This window comes from Hyaena hyaena, unplaced genomic scaffold, assembly GCF_003009895.1.
Source record: "Hyaena hyaena isolate Hyena2069 unplaced genomic scaffold, ASM300989v1 scaffold_45, whole genome shotgun sequence".
Lineage (NCBI taxonomy): Eukaryota > Metazoa > Chordata > Mammalia > Carnivora > Hyaenidae > Hyaena > Hyaena hyaena.
Genome location: NW_024080677.1, coordinates 3,115,043 through 3,134,603, shown reverse-complemented (window position 1 = coordinate 3,134,603; position 19,561 = coordinate 3,115,043). Strand labels below are relative to the sequence as shown.

Below are 19,561 nucleotides of genomic sequence, written 5' to 3'. Positions count from 1 at the left end.
TGTAGCAACATGGATGGAACTTGAGGGTGTTATGCTGAGTGAAATAAGTCAGGCAGAGAAAGACAGATACCATATGTTTTCACTCATAAGTAGATCAGGAGAAACTTAACAGAAGACCATGGGGGAAAAGAAGGGCAAAAATAGTTGGGGAGAGGGAGGGAGGCAAACCATGAGAGACTCTTGAATGCTGAGAACAAACTGAGGGCAGATGGGGGGGAGGGGAGGGGAAGGGGGGTGATGGGTACGGAGGAGGGCACTTGTGGGGATGACCACTGGGTGTTATATGGAAACCAACTTGACAAGTATTTTTTTAAAAGCACAAACAAGGAAATAAAAATTACCCACAATCTTATCAAAAAAAATAAATTAAATTAAATTACAAAAAAAAAAGAAAGAGGATAAAAAGACAGGGAGGGGTGCCTGGGTGGCTCAGTCAGTTAAGCATCCAACTTCAGCTCAGGTCACTATCTCAAAGTTATTAGGTTTGAGCCCTGGGTTGGGAGCCTAGAGCCTGCTTCAGATTCTGGTCTCTCTCTCTCTCTCTCTCTCTCTCTCTCTCTCTGTCTCTCTCTGCCCCTCCCCCTCCACTCACTCTCTGTGTCTCTCAAAAATAAACAAACATTGGGGAAAAATTTTTTAAAAAGAAGATAAAAAGATAAGCTACACACTGGGAGAAAATATTTGCAAAGCATGTATCTGACAGTGGACTCATCTCTAAAATACATAAAGAAGGCTCAAAAACTCAAGAGCAAAAACAATTTGAAATTAAGCAAAAGACATGAACAAACATTTCACTGATGAGGCCACAGAGGAGGAAAACAAGCACATAAAAACGCATTCAACATCATTAGCATCTGAAATGCAAATTAAAACCACAATGAGGTATCACCACACCCACGAGAATGACTCAAGTTAAACATGGCAACAGCACATGCTACCAAGCATACAGAGAAACTGGATCACTCCTACACTGCTGGTGGGAATGTAAAACGGGACAGCTGTTCTGGAAAACAGTTCGCTGGTTTCTTAAAACATAAAACAAGGAGTCATCATATCAATAGCGTTGGGAGAAGGTATTCTCCACGGTCCTCACACACTTCTGCGTGTCTTAGGAAGACACGCTGAAGCATCTTTTTCCAACCCCGGCTGTATTTAGATTTGTGGAGCAGCTTTGAAAAATATAAGGTCTCCCTCCAGGAAGACGGCAGATTTATCTCCTGATGAGGATAATGAAGATAATGTTTCCTTCTGGGGGTAAAAGTTGGGCAGGTTTGCCAGGAGGTCCTCAGCAGAGACACAAACCGCCAAAGCATCCGCTCAGGCTGCCTGCACACTGTTCCCTCCACAGAGGGACCCGGGAGTCCGGGTTGGGTTGGGGGGGACCAATTCAAATGGACCCTCATGCTGTCCACTATGCCCTGGGTGACAGAGGCCTGTGTCTGATCCAGGAGTCTATGTGTTCTGCCTGCATCTATTAAAACCAGCAGGTTCACTTGTTAGTTTATAAGTAGGATGAAACCTTTCAGTTCTTCAAAACTATTTATTGCTAAGTAGTTACTGCAAAGTAACGATTCCCTTGTGTAAATGGACCACGATTTATCCGTCTACATTTGGACATTTCTACTCTTTGAAAGGCACTCTTCAGAGAATAAACAGACAAAGCCACTGACTAAGAGAAAATATTTGCAAGTCATGGATCTGATAAATAAGTTGTATCATAAATATATATTTTTAAAACCTCAAAATTCACTAAGAAAACCACTTTTTCTATACAAAAGATAATGCATAGATTGTTCAACAAGGAAGATACAGAGATGACAAAGCAGCACATAAAAAGATGATCTAAATCATAAATCATCAGGGCAATGCAAATTAAAACCACAGTGAGCTAGAAAAGCACACGTGGTAGAAGGGGTAAAGTTAAAAAAAAAAAAAAAAAGACTAGCCACAGCGAGTTGGCAAGATATGGAAAAATGGCAATTCTCATACATTGGGGGTGGGGGGAATGTCAAATGGTACAATTACTTTGGAAAAGAGCTTGTCTGCTTCTTAAAAACAATTAAGACCTACCATAAGACCCAGCAATTTCACTTCTGGAAAGTTACTCATGAGAAATGTTAAAGCAAATATCCAAAGATTTATTCAAAATGTTCACTTTTTAAAACCAATTCATTTACGAGTTGAAGGATTGCAAAACAGAAATTTCCTAACCCCATCATTTCTCCTGTTTTTCTTAGTTATGAAACTTCCATAAAGAAAAACTTTGCCAAATCAACTATCGGATTATTCTGAATTAGAGTCAGTTAAGGGGCGCCTGGGTGGCTCAGTCAGTTGAGCGTCCAACTTTCAGCTCAGGTCATGATCTCACAGTTCGTGGGTTCAAGCCCTGTGTCGGGCTCTGTGATGACAGCTAGCTCAGGGCCTGGAGTCTGTCTTCGGATTCTGTATCTCTCTCTCTCTCTCTGACCCTCGCCTGCTCATGCTGTCTCTCTCTGACTCTCAAACATAAATGAAAAACATTAATTAAAATTTATAGTCAGTTAAAGTCAGGCAGAGAAGGACAGATACCATATGTTTGCACGTATAGGTGGATTAGGAGGAACTTAACAGAGGACCATGGGAGAGGAGAAGGGGAAAAATAGTTGGGGAGAGGGAGGGAGGCAAACCATGAGAGATTCTTGAATGCTGAGAACAAACTGAGGGCTGATGGGGGTGGGGAAGAGGGGAAGGGGGGTGATGGGCATGGAGGAGGGCACTTGCTTGGATGAGCACTGGGTGTCATATGGAAACCAACTTGACAATAAACTACTTAAAAAAATTTTTAAGTCAGTTAAGTGCTGGGTAAGTGCTGATGTGGGCCCCTGATTGAACAATTTTCAGGCTAATGGTCACCTGTCCTCATAAGGGTTGTTTATTATAATCACGACCTCAGAAATTCCTTAGACAGCTATTTTAATATATTGTAGTCATTTTAATGCTCAAAATTCCATGCTGGGCAAGTAGAAGCTCCTTCGAGTTGGATCTTATGTTTTGTTGACAGGACCTTAGCAGCTTCTAGTAATTTCCTTTGCTTTCATAAATGAAAGCATGTCCTGGGTTCTATTGCTTATCTCCTTCATGAACATGTAGCTTTGCCCAAGACAGTGGTCATTCACACAAAAGACCTTTGAGTGGAAAACAGCATTTAAGGATTAAAATTTGTGCTAGATTTTTAGTAGCTCAAATTATAAAATAAGTAATTTCTTTTAAAAGAGACAAAATAAAATAAAGGATAAGTCATGAGTTCATTCTGATAATTTTGACTTAAACTAAGGATGACAGGATTTTACTTTTTATTTCCTAATTGTATGTCTTCTTTCATGTTAGAAAACCTTGGTTCCTACTGCAATTGGCATAATTAGTAGCTTTCTCTTCCTATAACATATATATATGCATATACAATAGTTTCAAGTCAGCAGTACAATTAGTAACAACAAAAACAAAATGAAGTTGAAGTTTCTTTAGTGGGGTTTTTTGGTCCCTAAAATACATCTCAACAGAAATATACTACCAAGTACTGGGTGTCTGGCTCAGTTGGCTGAGCATCCAGCTCTTGATTTCAGCTTAGGTCATGATCTCTGGGCTCATGGGTTCAAGCCCTGCATCAAGCTCTGTGTTGGCGGTGAGAAGCCTGCTTGGGATTCTCTTTCTGTGTGCCTCCCCACTCTACCTTTTTCCCTCAGAATAAATAAACGTTAAAAAAAAAAAAAGAAAAAAGAAATATACTGCCGAGTGCTATGATCTAAAAATACACTCGCATCTCTTCTCTGGAGAGTTAAATCACAAAGTTGATATCATGTTATTTTTCAATTTTTACAGACCTCTTTATTTTTTTTTCATTTTTATTTAATTTTACTTTTCATCATGTACATGTACATGGTTCTTAAATCTAAATCATAAAACAGTTACGTTCAGACAAGTATAGCTTTCATTCCTGTTCCTACTTCCTATTCCCCTCCTCTCCCTATAAATTGCCATTTTTCAGTAATTTTTCATGTATCCTTCCATTCTCTCTCTCTTTTTTTTTAATGTTTTATTTATTTCTAGGAGAGAGAGAGACAGACAGCATGAGCAGGGGAGGGTCAGAGAGAGAGGGAGTCACAGACTGAAACAGGCTCCAGGCTCTGATCCGGCAGTCAGCACAGAGCCCGACGCAGGGCTCGAACCCACGAACCGCAAGATCATGACCTAAGCGAAAGTCGGACACTCAACCGACTAAGCCACCCAGGTGCCCCTTTGAGAATATTAGTAAATGCATCTATCCTTTCTGTTTTCGCCCCTTTCTTACACAGAAGGTCGCATACCATAAATACTGCTCTGCCCCTTGCGTTAGTTCAGGATAATAATAGATCTCGGAGACGACTCACTCCATGGCAGTGTATCGAAATCCTCCTTGTCCCTTCCCGTGGCTGCCAAGTCCTCCATTATGGGGACTGTGGTTGCCAGAATTCTAAGAATCTCTCAAGATTCCCACTCCTCTGGCATCAAACACCAATCTAGGTACTACAGTGAAGAGAATTTGAAGAAGTCAAGTCCCAATTCAATTAACCCCAAAATATGTAGCTTCTCTGCATGAACCTTTCCCAGTCCAGTGAAGCCTATAAAGGGAGAGTTTCCTGTGGCTGGAGCCAAAAGAGGGAGGTCAAAGACGTTTGAGTGGGGTGGGGGTGTGGGGGGGATTCAAGGAATAAGTAGCCCTCCCACTGGCCTCCAAGAAGAAAGCAAACTGCTTGGCTATGAACGGCCAATGGAGAGAAAGGAGGGCCTCTAGAAGCTGAGAGAAAGTCCCAGCCAAAAGCCAGCAAGGAAATGGGGACAGGAGACCTACAGCTGCAAGGAAATAAATTCTGCCAACAATTAGTGAGCTTGGAAGAAGCCTCTGAGCCTTGGACGAAGAATCCAGCACCAGCCACCACTATCAGTTTCAGCCTGTGAGCGTGAGCTGAGGTTCCAGCTACACAGAGCCCTAACTCCTGACCTATGGCAACTGTCAGATTAATAATGTGTTTTGGGGTTTTTTTTGGTAATTTGTTACAGCAGGAATGGAAAACTAACATGCCCACAGTTCTCTAGTTAGTCTCCTGCCCATGGGTATTTACATTGTTTATAGTCTTTTGCCATAACAAACAAACAATGCCTAGTAAATGTGTCATTTCACTTCTTTGCTAATAAAGGATCCTTGGACCTTCTGTCCTAGAAGTGAGATGGCTGGGCCAAAGGGTGAAAATACGTAATTTTTCTAGATATTGTCAAATTCCTCTTCCAAGTAGCTTCGCTATTTTACATTCCCGCCGGCAATGGATGAGAGGCGCTATTTGTCCACAGCCTCACCAAGAGAATACGTTTTCAGGCCCCGCCAGTGCCCTGAGAAAGGCTCTCTCTCTGGCTTCTCTGAGAATGAGGAATAATGATGTGCATTCCTCTTACAAGGAGGAAACTTTCATATTTATTGGTAGGTTTAAGGGTTCTCATTCCTTTCTCCGTGAACTCTCTGTGCATAACTCTAATCTCTACTTCTGCCATATCCCTTTTACCTGTTGACGAGTTTTGGCTTTTGCATCCCGTGTTAGAGACTTCTCTTAAATATCTAGTGATTCTTTTTTTAATATACATTTTGCTTCTTTTGAGAGCAAGAGCACATGTGCGTGTATAAGCAGGGGAGGGAAAGAAAGGGAGGAAGAGATAATCCCAAGCAGGCTTCCCATTGTCCACAGAGTCTGATGTCCGCTCAGTCCCATGAACTGTGAAATCATGACCTGAGCTGAAATCAAAAGTTGGACACTTAACCAACTGAGCCACCCAGGCGGCCCCAAATACCTGGTGATTCTTGATTGCCTATTTATATTTTTAAATGATGCACTGAAGTGTTGCTGGGAGGTGTGTGTGCAAGAGCGGGGCTTAACAGTGATGGGCTCCATTCCAAGAATAATGCAGAAGGTTTCGCTGGGTGCAGGAGGGGCCATCCAAATGGCAGACCCTGTGGGGCCCTTCCTGGGATTTGGCCACCTTCCCAGAGATGAATCTCCAAATTCTGGCCAAAAGTGCATAGGCCAGGCCGCCAACAGTCTGCAATTGCCATAGAATAGTGGGTGGAAGGCCTTAGCTTTCCACATAAGTAGACATTCATAGAATCCTCAGATTTCTCACAAGGCACCGCCATCTCCCTCTTATCTATATGTGAAAACACCCAAATTGGCACCATCCAGAATGCATTTCAAGTCCTGCTGTGGCAGAAGAGGCAGAGTCTCCTGGATGCTTGGGTTGTGGCGGGTGGGGAAGCTGGGAATCGACCCTCAATGCAGATTCCCCATCGTTCCTGGCTGGAGTCTCCCCTCCCCCTCACCGCAGGCATCAAAGGTAGCAGGCACCTGTAGGCACCTCTAATTTCCAACCTTTCCAGAGTTCTGACATACAGTCATCAGGTCTCCTCACAGTTTTCGCCTTGCAGACAAAAAACGATGTCAGCAACCTTGATTCCGCTAAATTAGCAAGTATCCATCTGTGAGCTTTCCAGCTTCCCAACTACAAAGACGAGGTGACAATGCTCATCAGCTTTAGCCATCTTTCCCTTTGCCCTTATGGTTTTGTGACTTTGTCATTCCTTTACTTGCAGTTCTGTAGAGCAGCAGAAGACAGCACATTCAAGCAGAAGACGGCTGCTAACATTTCTTCAACTGGAAACCCTCCACCGGTCCCTTCTTGCCCCCGGCACTGCGGGCATGTGACGTCTCCTGGAACTCTACTCTATCTTTCCTAGTGTTTCCACATGAACTGTCTAGGTCTCTGTCATCAGCTCTGTGTGCTTCAGTGTGTTCTTTGATACTGCCTTTCAAAGCACGAACACTGTCCCCAGCAGAGGCCACAGTCTTTCAGTTCCTCTGCTACATTCCAAAAAACGGCCTCTGCACAGTTTTCATTACTTGTTTATTAAAATTCTGTCTATTCCCTTAGTCCTGCCCCAGTAAGAGTTGCCTGTTCTTGCTCTTCCTCCTCCTCTGAGTACTGTGTCTCTCTCAGGGGACTCTGACAAATCTGCTTACTCATGACTTCTTCACCTACGCAGCACCTGACCAGGACAGGTTGTGGCAAAGAATGAGGTGGTGAGAGGGGGCTGTTCTCTTTTGGAGTGAGGAAATGACGTCATCTGCCCGCAGCCTTACCGACAGGGGCAGATTGGCTCCCATCCAGTCCTGCTCCAGATCTCCTGGGAACAGGCATGCCTGGCCCCAACAACCACACACAGAACACATCTGCATTTGGGACCCTGCAGAAGCTCCAAGGTCTCCTAGTCACCAAGGTTTAGAGGACAGTGAGTCATCTCTGTCACAGAGCACGGGAAGAACGGAGCCTGTTCTCACCTCTCCCACAAGGCTCAGCCTCACCTTCCAGGCTCCTTCTCCACACGCATCCTGCTCACTGTGATTCTCCAGAGAGAGGAGCCACACAGAAATCATAGCAATTTCCTGAGAACACCAAATGGTTCATGCCCTAGCTACGATGGTCGGAATGGTTTAGTTCTTTCCAGTTAAATGGTGTCTGCTGTTGGGGTTAAGAGTATTTGAGATAGAGTGATCAGAGTTGCACTCAAAAGAAGAGATTCTTAAAGTGACCAGAAGCCTAATGATCTGAGGGAGCCAGCTGTGAAAACATCTGGGGGAAGAGCATTATAGGCACAAGGACCAGCACCAGGGAAAAGCCCTGGGGTGAGCATAGTAGGCCTCCTGTGTTCAAAAAGCAACAGGAAAAACTATGTAGCTGGAATGGAGTAAGAGTCAAGAAAAGTCATAGAAGATACGGGCTAAGCGGTGGGCAGGGGGTAGGTGATGGAGGGCAGAGTGGCCCATGGTAAAGAGCAGGGCTATCATCTCAGCCTGGCAGGATGTTATTAGAAGAGTCTGAGCAGGGAAGAAACAAAAGCTAACTCACACTAAGAGATTCTCTAGTTGCTACATGGAAACCAGGCTGTGAGTCCAAGAAACGATGTAAGAACATCTGTTGAGAAACTATATTATCTCTGGCTCCTGGTGAAGATGACGGTAGACGTACGGAGAGAGGAGAGGCAGAGAAGCCAATGGTGAGAGGCCTTTACAAATAAATGAAAACAGCTACTACTTCTGGCTCTAGTGGACTAAGGATGCATGCTCCCATTTAAAACAACTACGAAGTAGACAAGATAGACAAAACATCAGTTTTCAAGACACTAGACATAAAACAAAGCTGGACAGTGACCCCTAAAATGTGGAAAGAAAGGAGGCTCTACATGCTGCCCCCCCCACTTAGGCCCAATTAACCTGCAATATAAGGACATACTAAAAGGCAAATACCAAGGAAGAATCTTACCTTCCAAGTGATGAATATGCTCAATTAAAATTACATGCTCATAAACTAGCATTGGTATGTGACACTACCTATCTACAGGAAAAGGAATTTTCAAAGATAAGGTACATAAAATTGCACTAGCAATCAGCACTAATGTACACATTTTGTAATCACCACTAACGTAGACATTTACAACTGATGTGATGAGGAGGACACTAACTTTGACCCCTAATTAAGCAACATGTTGTCTCTCCCTCAGAAAAAGAATCGTGTTCATCTCATTTGTAGACCTATATTTAAAAAAAAAAAAAAAAAGTTGTACTCCTTTATTATTCTTTACCATGTCAATTTAAAGATCTGTGGATATTTGTTTTCTCTCATTATAGAAATACATTCATCAATAAAAAAAAAGGTGGATATTTGTTTTCTCTTGCTTCATAAAGTACAAATATAATAGCCACAATTTTGTGTCTTACCTCATAAGTCCTACAATATTTACTCTCTATTTATAGGAAAAAGTTTTCTAATCTATAATCTAGATCAATCTCATTAATTCTAGGGTCTCCTCAGTATTCTACACTAAGTAAAAGACTAGATCATGTATTCAAGGCTGCTCTGGGGTTTAATGGAGCATGAACCAAACCGTCCAGAAGATGTTAATCAGGAAGCATCAGAGCATGAAGGGAATCTGAGGTGCATCAGGACAGCTTCTCCTTTTAAAGGAAGGAAACAGAACCCAGGGAGAATGAGATCTGCCCAGCATAGGACCAGTCCAGAAAGCCTCCTGGCTCTGCCTCCTCCTCTACCTCCTTACACAGCTTCCCTGGGCTTCCAGCAGCTCATTCTAGAATTTTACAAAAATGAAAACTATGACTAAACTACCACCAGTCAAGAATGCCTCTCAAAGATGCAAACAAGAACCAACTTTAACTCCCTGCCTTGGGCTGTCCTCACATCTAGGGAACTCCAGATATTTCCCACCACCCTGCTTCAGTCCCACAGGTCTTCTCTGCATCCTTGATTGTTCTCAACTGAGGGTGTTAAGTAAAAAATTAAACCCTTAGAAAAGTCTAGGGGGGAAAAAAATGTCAACATCAGGTACATAGAGACCAAGAAATACTACGAGTAAAACTAATAAATCTGACCTGATCGTGGTGAATAATTCTTTTAATGTATTGTTGGATCCAGTTGGCTAGTATCGTGCTAAGAGTTTTTGCATCCATGCTCATCAGGAATATTGGCCTCTACTTTTTTTTTAGTGGGATCTTTGTCTGGTTTTGGAATCAAGGTAATGCTGGCCTCAAAGAATGAGTTTGGTAGTTTTCCTTCCATTTCTACTTTTTGGAACAGCTTCAAAAGAATAGGTGTCAACCCTTCTTTAAATGCTTGGTAGAATTCCCCTGGAAAGCCATCCAGCCCTGGGCTCTTGTTTTTTGGGAGATTTTTGATTACTAATTTGATTTCTTTACTGGTTATGGGTCTGTTCAAATTCTCTATTTCTTCCTTCAGTTTTGGTGGTTTATATATTTGTAGGAATTTGTCCATTTTTTCCAGATTGCCCAATTCATTGGCATATAATTGCTCATAATATTCTCTTATTATTTGTATTTCTGCATTGTTGGCTGTAATTTTTCTCTTTCCTTCTTGATTTTACTTATGTGGGTCCTTTCCTTTTTCTTTTTGACTGAACTGGCCAGGGATTTATCAATTTTGTAAATTCTTTCAAAGAACCAGCTTCTGGCTTCATTGATTTGTTCTATTGTTTTTGCTTGTATGTTTATTTTGATAGCATTGATTTCTGCTCTGATCTTTATTATTTCCTGTTTTCTGCTGGTTTGGGGTTTTATTTGCTGTTCATGTTCCAGATCTTTAAATTGTAAGGTTAGGTTGTGTATCTGAGACCTTTCTTCCTTCTTTAGGAAGCCGTGGATTGCTATAGACTTCCCTCTTATAACCGCCTTTGCTGCATCCCACAGGTTTAGGGCTGTGGTGTTATCATTTTCACTGGCTTCCAGGTACTTTTTAATTTCCTCTTTAACTTCATGGTTAACCCATTTATTCTGTAGTAGATGTTCTTTAATCTCCAAGTATTTATGGCCTTTCCAAATCTTTTCTTGTGGGTAATTTCAAGTTTCATAGTGCTGTGGTCTAAAAATGTGCACAGTATGATCTCGATCTTTTTGTACTTGTTGAGAGTTGATTTGTGTTCCAGTATGTGATCTGTTCTGGAGAATGTTCCATGTGCACATGAAAAGAATGTGTATTCCACTGCTTAGGATGAAGTGTTCTGAATATATCTGCTAAGTCCATCTGGTCCAGTGTGTCTTCCAAAGCCACTGTTTCCTTGTTGATGTTCTCCTTAGATGATCTGTCCATTGCTGTGGGTGGGGGTTGAAGTCCCCTACTAATATGCTATTATTATCAATGAGTTTCTTTATGCTTATGATTTATAGATTTATATATTTGGGTGCTGCTTCAGCTCTTGTTACAGTCCTTATTTTAAAATCTAGATTGTCTCCTGTAAGTATGGCTACTCTGGCTTTCTTTTGATGACATTAGAATGATAGATGGTTCTCCATCCCCTTACTTTCATTCTGAAGGTATTTTTAGGTCTAAAATGGGTCTCTTGTAAACAGCATACAGATGGATCTTGTTTTCTTCTCCATTCTGTTATCCTATGTCTTTTGATTGGAGTGTTTTGTCCACTGACATTTAGAGTAAGTACTGAAAGATATGAATTTATTGCCATTGTGTTGCCTGTAGAGTTGGAGTTTCTGGTGGTAGTCTTTGTTGCTCTTGGTCTTTTTTGTTTGTTTTGTTTCATCTTTTATTCCCTCAGAGAATCCCCCTTAAAATGTATTGCAGGGCTGGTTCATGGTTATGAACTTCTTTAGTTTTTATTTGTCAGGAAAACTATCTCTCCCTCTATTTTGAATGACAGCTTTACTGGATAAAGAATTCTTGGCTGCACATTCTTCTGATTCAGCACGTTGAATATATCCTTTCTGGCCTGCCAAGTTTCTGTGAATAAGTCTGCTGTGAACCTGATCTGTCTTCCTTATAGGTTAAGGATTTTTTTTGCCCTTGCTGTTTTCATAATTTTTTCTTTCTTTGTGTGTTTAGTGAAGTTGACTATGATATGCCTTGTGGATGGTTGGCTTTTGTTGAATCTAATGGGAGTTCTCTGTGCTTCCTGGGTTTTGATGTCTGTTTCTTTCCCCAGGTTAGGAGAGTTTTCTGCTATGATTTGCTCACATAACCCTTCTACCCCTTTTTCTCTCTCTTCATCTTATGGTATTCCTATGATTCAAATGTTATTCCTTTGTAATGAGCCACTGAGTTCTTAAATTCTTATATCATGCTCTTTTGCCTTAGGTTCCCCTCTTTTATTCTGCTTCAATAATCTTCATAATTTTGTCTTCTAAATCACAGATTCACTGCTCTGCTTCATCCATCCTTGCTGCTGTGGCATCCAAACCCTAAAATTTGTATGGAACCAGAAAAGACACCAAATAATCAAAGCAATCCTGAAAAAGAAAACAAAGCTGGAGGCATCACATTTCCAGACTTCAAGATGTATTACAAAGCTGTAATCATCAAGACAGTATGGTACTGGCACAAAAACAGATAAATGGAACAGAATAGAAAACCCAGTAATAGCCCCACAAACATATGGCCAATTAATCTCTGACAAAGCAGGAAAGAATATCCAATGGAATAAAGACAGTTACTTCAACAAATGGTGTTGGGAAAACTGGACAGCAACATACAGAAGAATGAACCTGGACCACTTTCTTACATGATACACAAATAAACTCAAAATGGATGAAAGACCTAAATGTAAGATAGGAAACCATCAAAATCCTAGAAGAGAAAGCAGGCAACAACCTCTCTGACCCTGGCAACTTCTTACTTGACATGTCTCCGGAGGCAAGGGAAACAAAAGCAAAAATGAACCATTGGAACCTAACTTATAAAACTTTCAGCACGGCAAAGGAAACAATCAGCAAAACTAAAACACAACCCATGGGACTGGAGAAGATATTTGCGACTGACATACCAGATAAAGAGTTAGTATCCAAAATCTATAAAGAACTTATCAAACTCAACACCCAAAAAGCAAATAATCCAGTGAAGAAATGGGCAAAAGACATGAATAGATACTTCTTCAAAGAAGACATCCAGATGGCAAACAGACACATGAAAAAATGCTCAACATCACTCACCATCAGGGAAATACTAATGAAACCCACAATGAGATATCACCTCACACCAGTTAGAATGGCTAAAACGAATAACTCAGGAAACAACAGATGTCAGTGAGGATGTGGAGAAAGGCGAACGCTTGTACTGCTGGTGTGAATTCAAACTGGTGCAGCCACCCTGGAAAACAGTATGAAGTTTCCTCAAAAAATTAAAAATACAGCTACCCTACGACCCAGCAATTGCACTACTAGGTATTTACCCAAAGGATACAGGTGTGCTGCTTCAAAGGGGCACATGCATCCCAATGTTTATAGCAGTGCTATTGACAATTGCCAAAGTATGTAAAGAGCCCAAATGTCCATCAAGAGATGAATGGATAAAGAAGATATTTTATATATATATATATGTATGTGTGTGTGTGTATACACACACACACACATACACACCCACACACACAATGGAATATTACAATGGAGTTCACAAAATGAATGAACTCTTGCCATTTGCAACAACATGAATGGAACCAGAATGTATTCTGCTAAGCAAAATTAGTCATTCAGAGAAAGGCAAATATGTGACTTCACTTGTATGTGGAATTTAAGATACAAAACAGATGAACATAATGGAAGGGAAGAAAAATAATATAAAAACAGGGAGGGGGACAAAACACAAGAGACTCCTAAATATAAAGAACAAACAGAAGGTTGCTGAAGGGGTCATGGGTGGGGGGATGGGCGAAATGGGTAAGGGGCATTAAGGAGAACACTCGTTGAGATGAGCACTGGGTATTATGTGTAGGGGATGAATCTCTGGATTCTATTCCTGAAGTCATTATTGCACTGTATGCTAACTAACTTGTATGTAAATTAGAAAGTAAATAAAAAGAAAAAATAAAACAAGTTCCAAACTGAAACCATCAGAGAAAACCATACCTTGCTTGGCACCCGAGTAGCAGCATCTCATGGTTATGAATCAAAATATATAAAAGAACGAGGAAGGCTTTTGCTCTAATCGAAGTTGATGGGCTGTCAAGTAAACGGATAATTGTAGAGACAAAATCCTGTGGAGAGTATGAAAATATTTTGTGAGAAGACATGAAATAAATAGAGCAGTCAACTATCAGAGTCAATAGTTTACAATAAACAAACAGATGGCAGAAAATAAAAGAATATCAACTACCGTTCCTGTATTCTTAATTTGTGCTGGACTCTAACTAAAATTTTAATATGTATTACTTCATCTTAACGTGGAAAGTAGCTATTAAAAAGTTGACAATATCATCCCTATTTAAAAATTTTTTTTTAATGTTTTATTTATTTCTAGGAGAGAAAGAGAGAGACAGCATGAGCAGGGGAGGGTCAGAGAGAGAGGGAGTCACAGACTGAAACAGGCTCCAGGCTCTGAGCTGGCAGTCAGCACAGAGCCCGACGCGGGGCTCGAACCCACGAACCGCGAGATCATGACCTAAGCGAAAGTCGGACGCTTAACCGACTAAGCCACCCAGGCGCCCCAATATCATCCCTATTTTAAAGAGGAAAATGTACCTTGAACAGTTAACCAATTCACAAAGTTGGACTGAAATCAAGGCCAATGGGACAACAAAGCTCATTTCTTAACCACTCAACCACCCAAAGGAACAGTGGCAATAAATAATTAGAACTGGAAGTCACGACTGCATGTACCCATGAACCTCTGCACAAACCTGCATATACAGAAAACACATCTCTAGTCTCCACATCTGAAGTCCTACAGATATAAAACACCCAATATAGGACACAAAAGAGAAATGTATATATATATTCCTCTCATTCCTCCTCATATATATGTATGTATATATACACATACATATATATATAATGTTATTCCTATAACATTCTTTAATGAAAGGCATATTACAACACAGAGGGATAAGTACTAATATTAGCATTATTTTCCCTTTGTTTTGGGTGCCTAGTGATAGGCAAAAAGAAATTCAGGCACACACAAAGAGTCAATACGTGTAAGCAGGCAGGAATATAGAATTATTAGCAGGATGGCTACACAGGGCAAGAGTGGAAGTTCCCAACAGTACTTAAAAGAAGCAAGCACCTAGCAGTGACATCGTTATGTCCAAGGCAAATGTAAGCAGCTCATTTATTTGCCATGCCACTGTCATTCTACATTGGGTGCTACATTACCAAACATGAAGAATTTACATAGGCATATGCTTTAAGGATGTAGATATACCTCTGTATCTATATCTATGCGGGAGTCTCACCTAATTCCTGAACCAAATAATCAAGCTAAGTGATCACCTGGGTTAAATAAAAGCATCAACACCAAGGGATCTTTGAGCCATAGATCTGTTTCCACCTTTCCAGCATGTATACAGAAAAAAGCCTATTTCTCCACAGTCAACTCCCATTCTATTTTATACTCTGGGTCAAAGAACGACAATCATAAATCAGTTTCCCACACTCATACCACCCCCCACACAAACACATAATTCAAGAACTACTCAAAGATCCACTAGCCTTAGACTGTAAAACTGTTCCAGTTACAGAAGACTTAAAAAGACATGATAACTGACTGCAATTCAAGATCTGGCAATTTTGTTTAACATAAAAGAACATTACTGGGATGACTGTAAGATCTGAATAAGTTCTGTAGATATGTTAATGTTAAATAAATGTTAACTTCTTTTTAAATTCATCATGTATTTTTAGGGAATATACAGTAAAGAGGCATCAGGTCTGCAACCTCTTCTAAATTTGGTCACAGGTGTATGTGCACACACAAAGTAAAAGACAAAAAAGAGAAACTATAAAGCAAACATGGTAAAATACTAACATTTGCTGAATGTGGGTGAAGGGTATATTGCAATCCTGTGAATTCCACAACCAAAATTAAGCTCAGAACTGACCCTAAACATGATTCTCCCCCTCTGAGGATCATACATTCAAGACCACGCTTAAAGACCTAAGCACCTTCCTTGATTCCTCATTCCTCCCATGTACAATTGGTCCCCAATTACCAAGTAGAATGATAACCCCCATTAATATTGCCTTATGTTTCAAAACACCATTTTTCCTGAATTACTAGAACACTTTGCTTTCTTTCATCTATTCTAGAAATCTTAGCCACAGTGATTTCCTCCAACAGCAAATATGATTATGTTATTCACCATAGTTCCTGCAACTGTTGTGAATGAAGCCCAAATTCCTTATCATGGCATACAAGGCTCTTCACGATCTGACTTTTTATTACCTTTACGAAATCACTTAATATACCCCCATTCCTTTATATAATCCCCAAAACTCACCCTAGGGAAATAAACCAAGTAAAGAGAATATATTGAGCACAGGAAAGAGACTAAGAGAACCCTCAGATGATTTCCAGGGTGATAGTTGTAAGCAGGCACAGAGAGCAGCCTATCCATATTGGAGTAGTCAGAAGACTCCAGGAGAGATCTCCTTAAGGAGAAAAAATTGGACAGAATGAGCAATGCATGGGAATGCAATCTGAAAATAAAAAGCGATGCAATATAACTCTGCTGAATGTTGAGCTAACCAAAATTAACAGAATGGGTGCATGTGTGTGGCAGGCCTAATGTCATACTTGAAAACAAACTCCAAGTGAATCTAAGATTGAAAAAATAACACCAAAGGATGAAAAGATCTAGAAGAGTCTACAGGAGATAAATACAGTAGATGCGTGTATGTATTGATTTACACACACATACATACATACTTATACGAGCATATGTAGACATTAAAAAGGTCCAAACAATGAATTATACAAGAAAACAAAGTACAGACAATATACCTCAGGAACAAAGATGCAAAAACCCACTATAAGTATTAGCAAGTTGAGTCCAACAACACATAAAAAGTATATATTTAAAAAATCACAAACAAGTCAAGTTTATCTCAGAAATAAGAGTGGTTTAATACTTAAAAATCAGTGTAATTCACCAGATTAAATTAGAGAAATCACATGATTTTATCAGTGGATAATGAAACAGCATCTAACAAAAGTCAACATGCATTCATGACAGAAACTCACCAAACCAGAACAAAAGGGAATTTCCTCAATCTGTGAAAGGGCATCTAGAGAAAAATTATAGCTAACATCAAAATTAAAGAGGAAATACTTGATACTTCCCCACCGAAACTGGGAATTAAACAAGCATGTCCATTCCCATTGCTCTTCCTATTTTACTGAAAGTCACTGCCAGTGTGATAAGGAAAGAAAAATAATTAAGAGTCATTCACTGTGGAATGGAAGAAATAGTCTCAGAGGTTGTGATTACCTATGTAAAAAATCCCAAAGAATCTATAAAAAAGGCTTCTATAACTAGTAAGTTCAGCAAGATCTGGTGTTATTTCTATATACCAGTGATGAACAATTAAAAAGTAAATTTTTAAAGTATCATTTTTCAATAACTAACAATAACAACAAAAGGAAATACAGGTATAAACCTACCAAAATATGTAGAGAATTGGTAAACTGCAAACTATAAACAATTAGGAAAGAAAAAAAATGTTAAAAACATAAATAAAAGACATTCCATGCTCATCTATTTAAAAAAACTCAAGAAAGTTAATATGCCAACTCTTTCTCAAAAGGATCTATAGATTTATTGCTCTAATGAAAAAACTCCCAACAGTACCTTCTATAGATATAGACAAGCTAATTGTAAAATTTATATGGAAAGGCAAAAGAACTCACAAGCAGAACAATTTGAGGAGAAAAATGATATAATCACACAATGGTTTTAAGACATTTAAAAAAAACCTTACAGTAATGAAAACGATGTGGTATTGACAAAATGACAGACACACAGACCAAAGAAAGAGAAATAAAGTCAATTATTTTAAGACAAAGGTGCAATTATTTCCCTTAATTCTCAAAATTTCCTAAAGCAAATGATTACCATTTATCAGATGAGAAAATGGTTAGAGATGAAGAACACTGCACAGAGACTAGTTGTCTGACACTAGCAATACTGCCCTCTTTTCTCCAAATATTTTTTCAATTGCTAACAAGTAGGAAACCTAATTAACCTAAGTTTCACCGAATTTCATCTTACTTCCCTCTTATCCAGGGCTTGTTGGGGAAATGTTAACACACAGCAACAAGAACAAAAGTAGATAATTAATCATCTAAGATAACTAAGATATAACCATACTGTTACTATAATTACACTGAAGCTTACTTAAAGATCTTTTGTTTTCTATCAAGCTTTGAGTTCTTCTGGAGGAAAAACATGATTTTAATTAAATATAAAATGGGTAATTAAACCCCTATATTATATTACCTTATTACATTACATTACACTTTGTAGAAAGTTGGAGCACATGTAAGTATTCAGATAATCATTTCTGTTTATTTTACTTACACACATATTTACAAGTCTAAACAAAATATACAAATATAAATACTGTATTAACTTCCCATTTTCTACCCTTAAAGCATTGATTTCTTGAACCTAGTACAAGTACTCTTTTTAAGTAATTGCATTAGAAACTTATAATTAATGCAATCAGTCATAATTGAAGAATGTCTAATTTTTAAAATATTAGAAGCCTTTACCATTGAAAATATTTGTTATTACAGTTTATTTAACGCCCTAAATTAAAAAAAAAAAAAAGAAATAAGTAAGGGACTTCGTATTGGCTTCTGAATTTTCTGGGTCTTGCTTACAACAAAATAAGTCACTCTGGGTGTATCCTGGATGGGTCTCAAAGAGTTTGGACTCCATTATTGGTTTCAGTCCTAATTTTAGAGATCTAGAGACGTTTAAAATGGCTTTGTAGTTTTCTTCAGAGAGGGAATAGGCTGGCAAACTATAGGGCTATCACAGCATCCTTTAAAAGTATCCTATTTTGTACAAAATGTTTACATTCCATACCTTATCAAAGTACAAAATATCAGAGGGAGCAAGATGGCAGAGAAGTAAGGAGCTCCGTACTTCCACTCGCGCCCATACATCACACAGAAAAGATCTGAAGCCATTGGAAACCTTACAAAACCTGAGAGATTGGGAGAAAAAGGACGCAGAATCCACTGAGAGAGCCTTCTAACGTGAGTGCGAACCAGGGAAGATAAAATCGGGCCGGGATCGGAGACTCCAGGGTGGGAGGCGATCCCCCTCTACCCTCTACGGGGAGTGAGAGGGGAAAAGGAGAGAGTCCAAAACAGAAAAACCTCCGCTCGGGCGGAAAAACCTCCGCTCGGTGCAGAGAAATACCGTACTTGCCAAATACCTGCACACCAGGTCCCCTCACGCCAACTGGTCCCGGGGTGGGGGGGTGCTGAGCACACAAATTGCTGCTTTGTGCTGGCTCCTGGCGGCTGCACTTCAGAGAGGTGGCGCGCCTGCCGCCATTGTAGCTCCAGGGCGGCTGGGGCCCCTGGAAGAGCCGCACGGACACCGGGCATTCACGCTCCTGGCTGCCTAGGACTCTGGCGGGAAGGCAAAGAACTAAAAACTGGGAAATTAGCCTGTGAGTTCGTGTTTCGGGTGACGAGCCATAGAGGGACCCGGTTTTCCTCACTCCAGCGGACTCTGGCTCAGAGCACCCGGCAGGCAAGCCCCCGCGCATGCGCGCCAGCCCGACCCAGAGAAGGAAGCAGCGATTCTGACTCCGCCCCCAGAGCTCGGCAGGGGGCCTGGAATTGCCCGAGGGGGTTACCTGGGAAGCTGTGTCTAAGGCAACTTCAGCGGGGTGCGCGGACGGGGATTTGGAGATTGGAACTGGCCTGGGTTGAAGAGTGCAACCTACTTCGGCTGCGCCCCCGGTACGGGGAGTTTACACGCCCAAAAAAGCGAGGTGCAGCGCTTGGTTCAAGAAGGGACTTGAGCACCTTCACTCTCCTCCCCACAACCGTCAAGGCAGAGCTCCCGCCTGAGGCAGTGGATCACGCCACGCCCATCCCTGCCTGAGAGCTGCCCTCCTCCCTTTTTTTTTCCTTTCTTTTCCTTTTTTTTTCTTCCCCCTTTTTTTTTCTTTCT

General features: G+C 40.5%; 1 protein-coding gene across 4 annotated transcripts in view; it reads right to left on the bottom strand.

Annotated features, from left to right (window-relative positions):
* ULK4 (unc-51 like kinase 4) overlaps positions 1-19,561 on the bottom strand; it is a 567,394-nt gene that overhangs the window by 402,692 nt on the left and 145,141 nt on the right. For all 4 annotated transcript variants that reach the window (XM_039230385.1, XM_039230386.1, XM_039230388.1 and 1 more), the window contains one exon: positions 13,497-13,624. In XM_039230385.1, the coding sequence (XP_039086316.1) occupies positions 13,497-13,624 (128 nt within the window). The remainder of the gene's footprint in view (positions 1-13,496; positions 13,625-19,561) is intronic.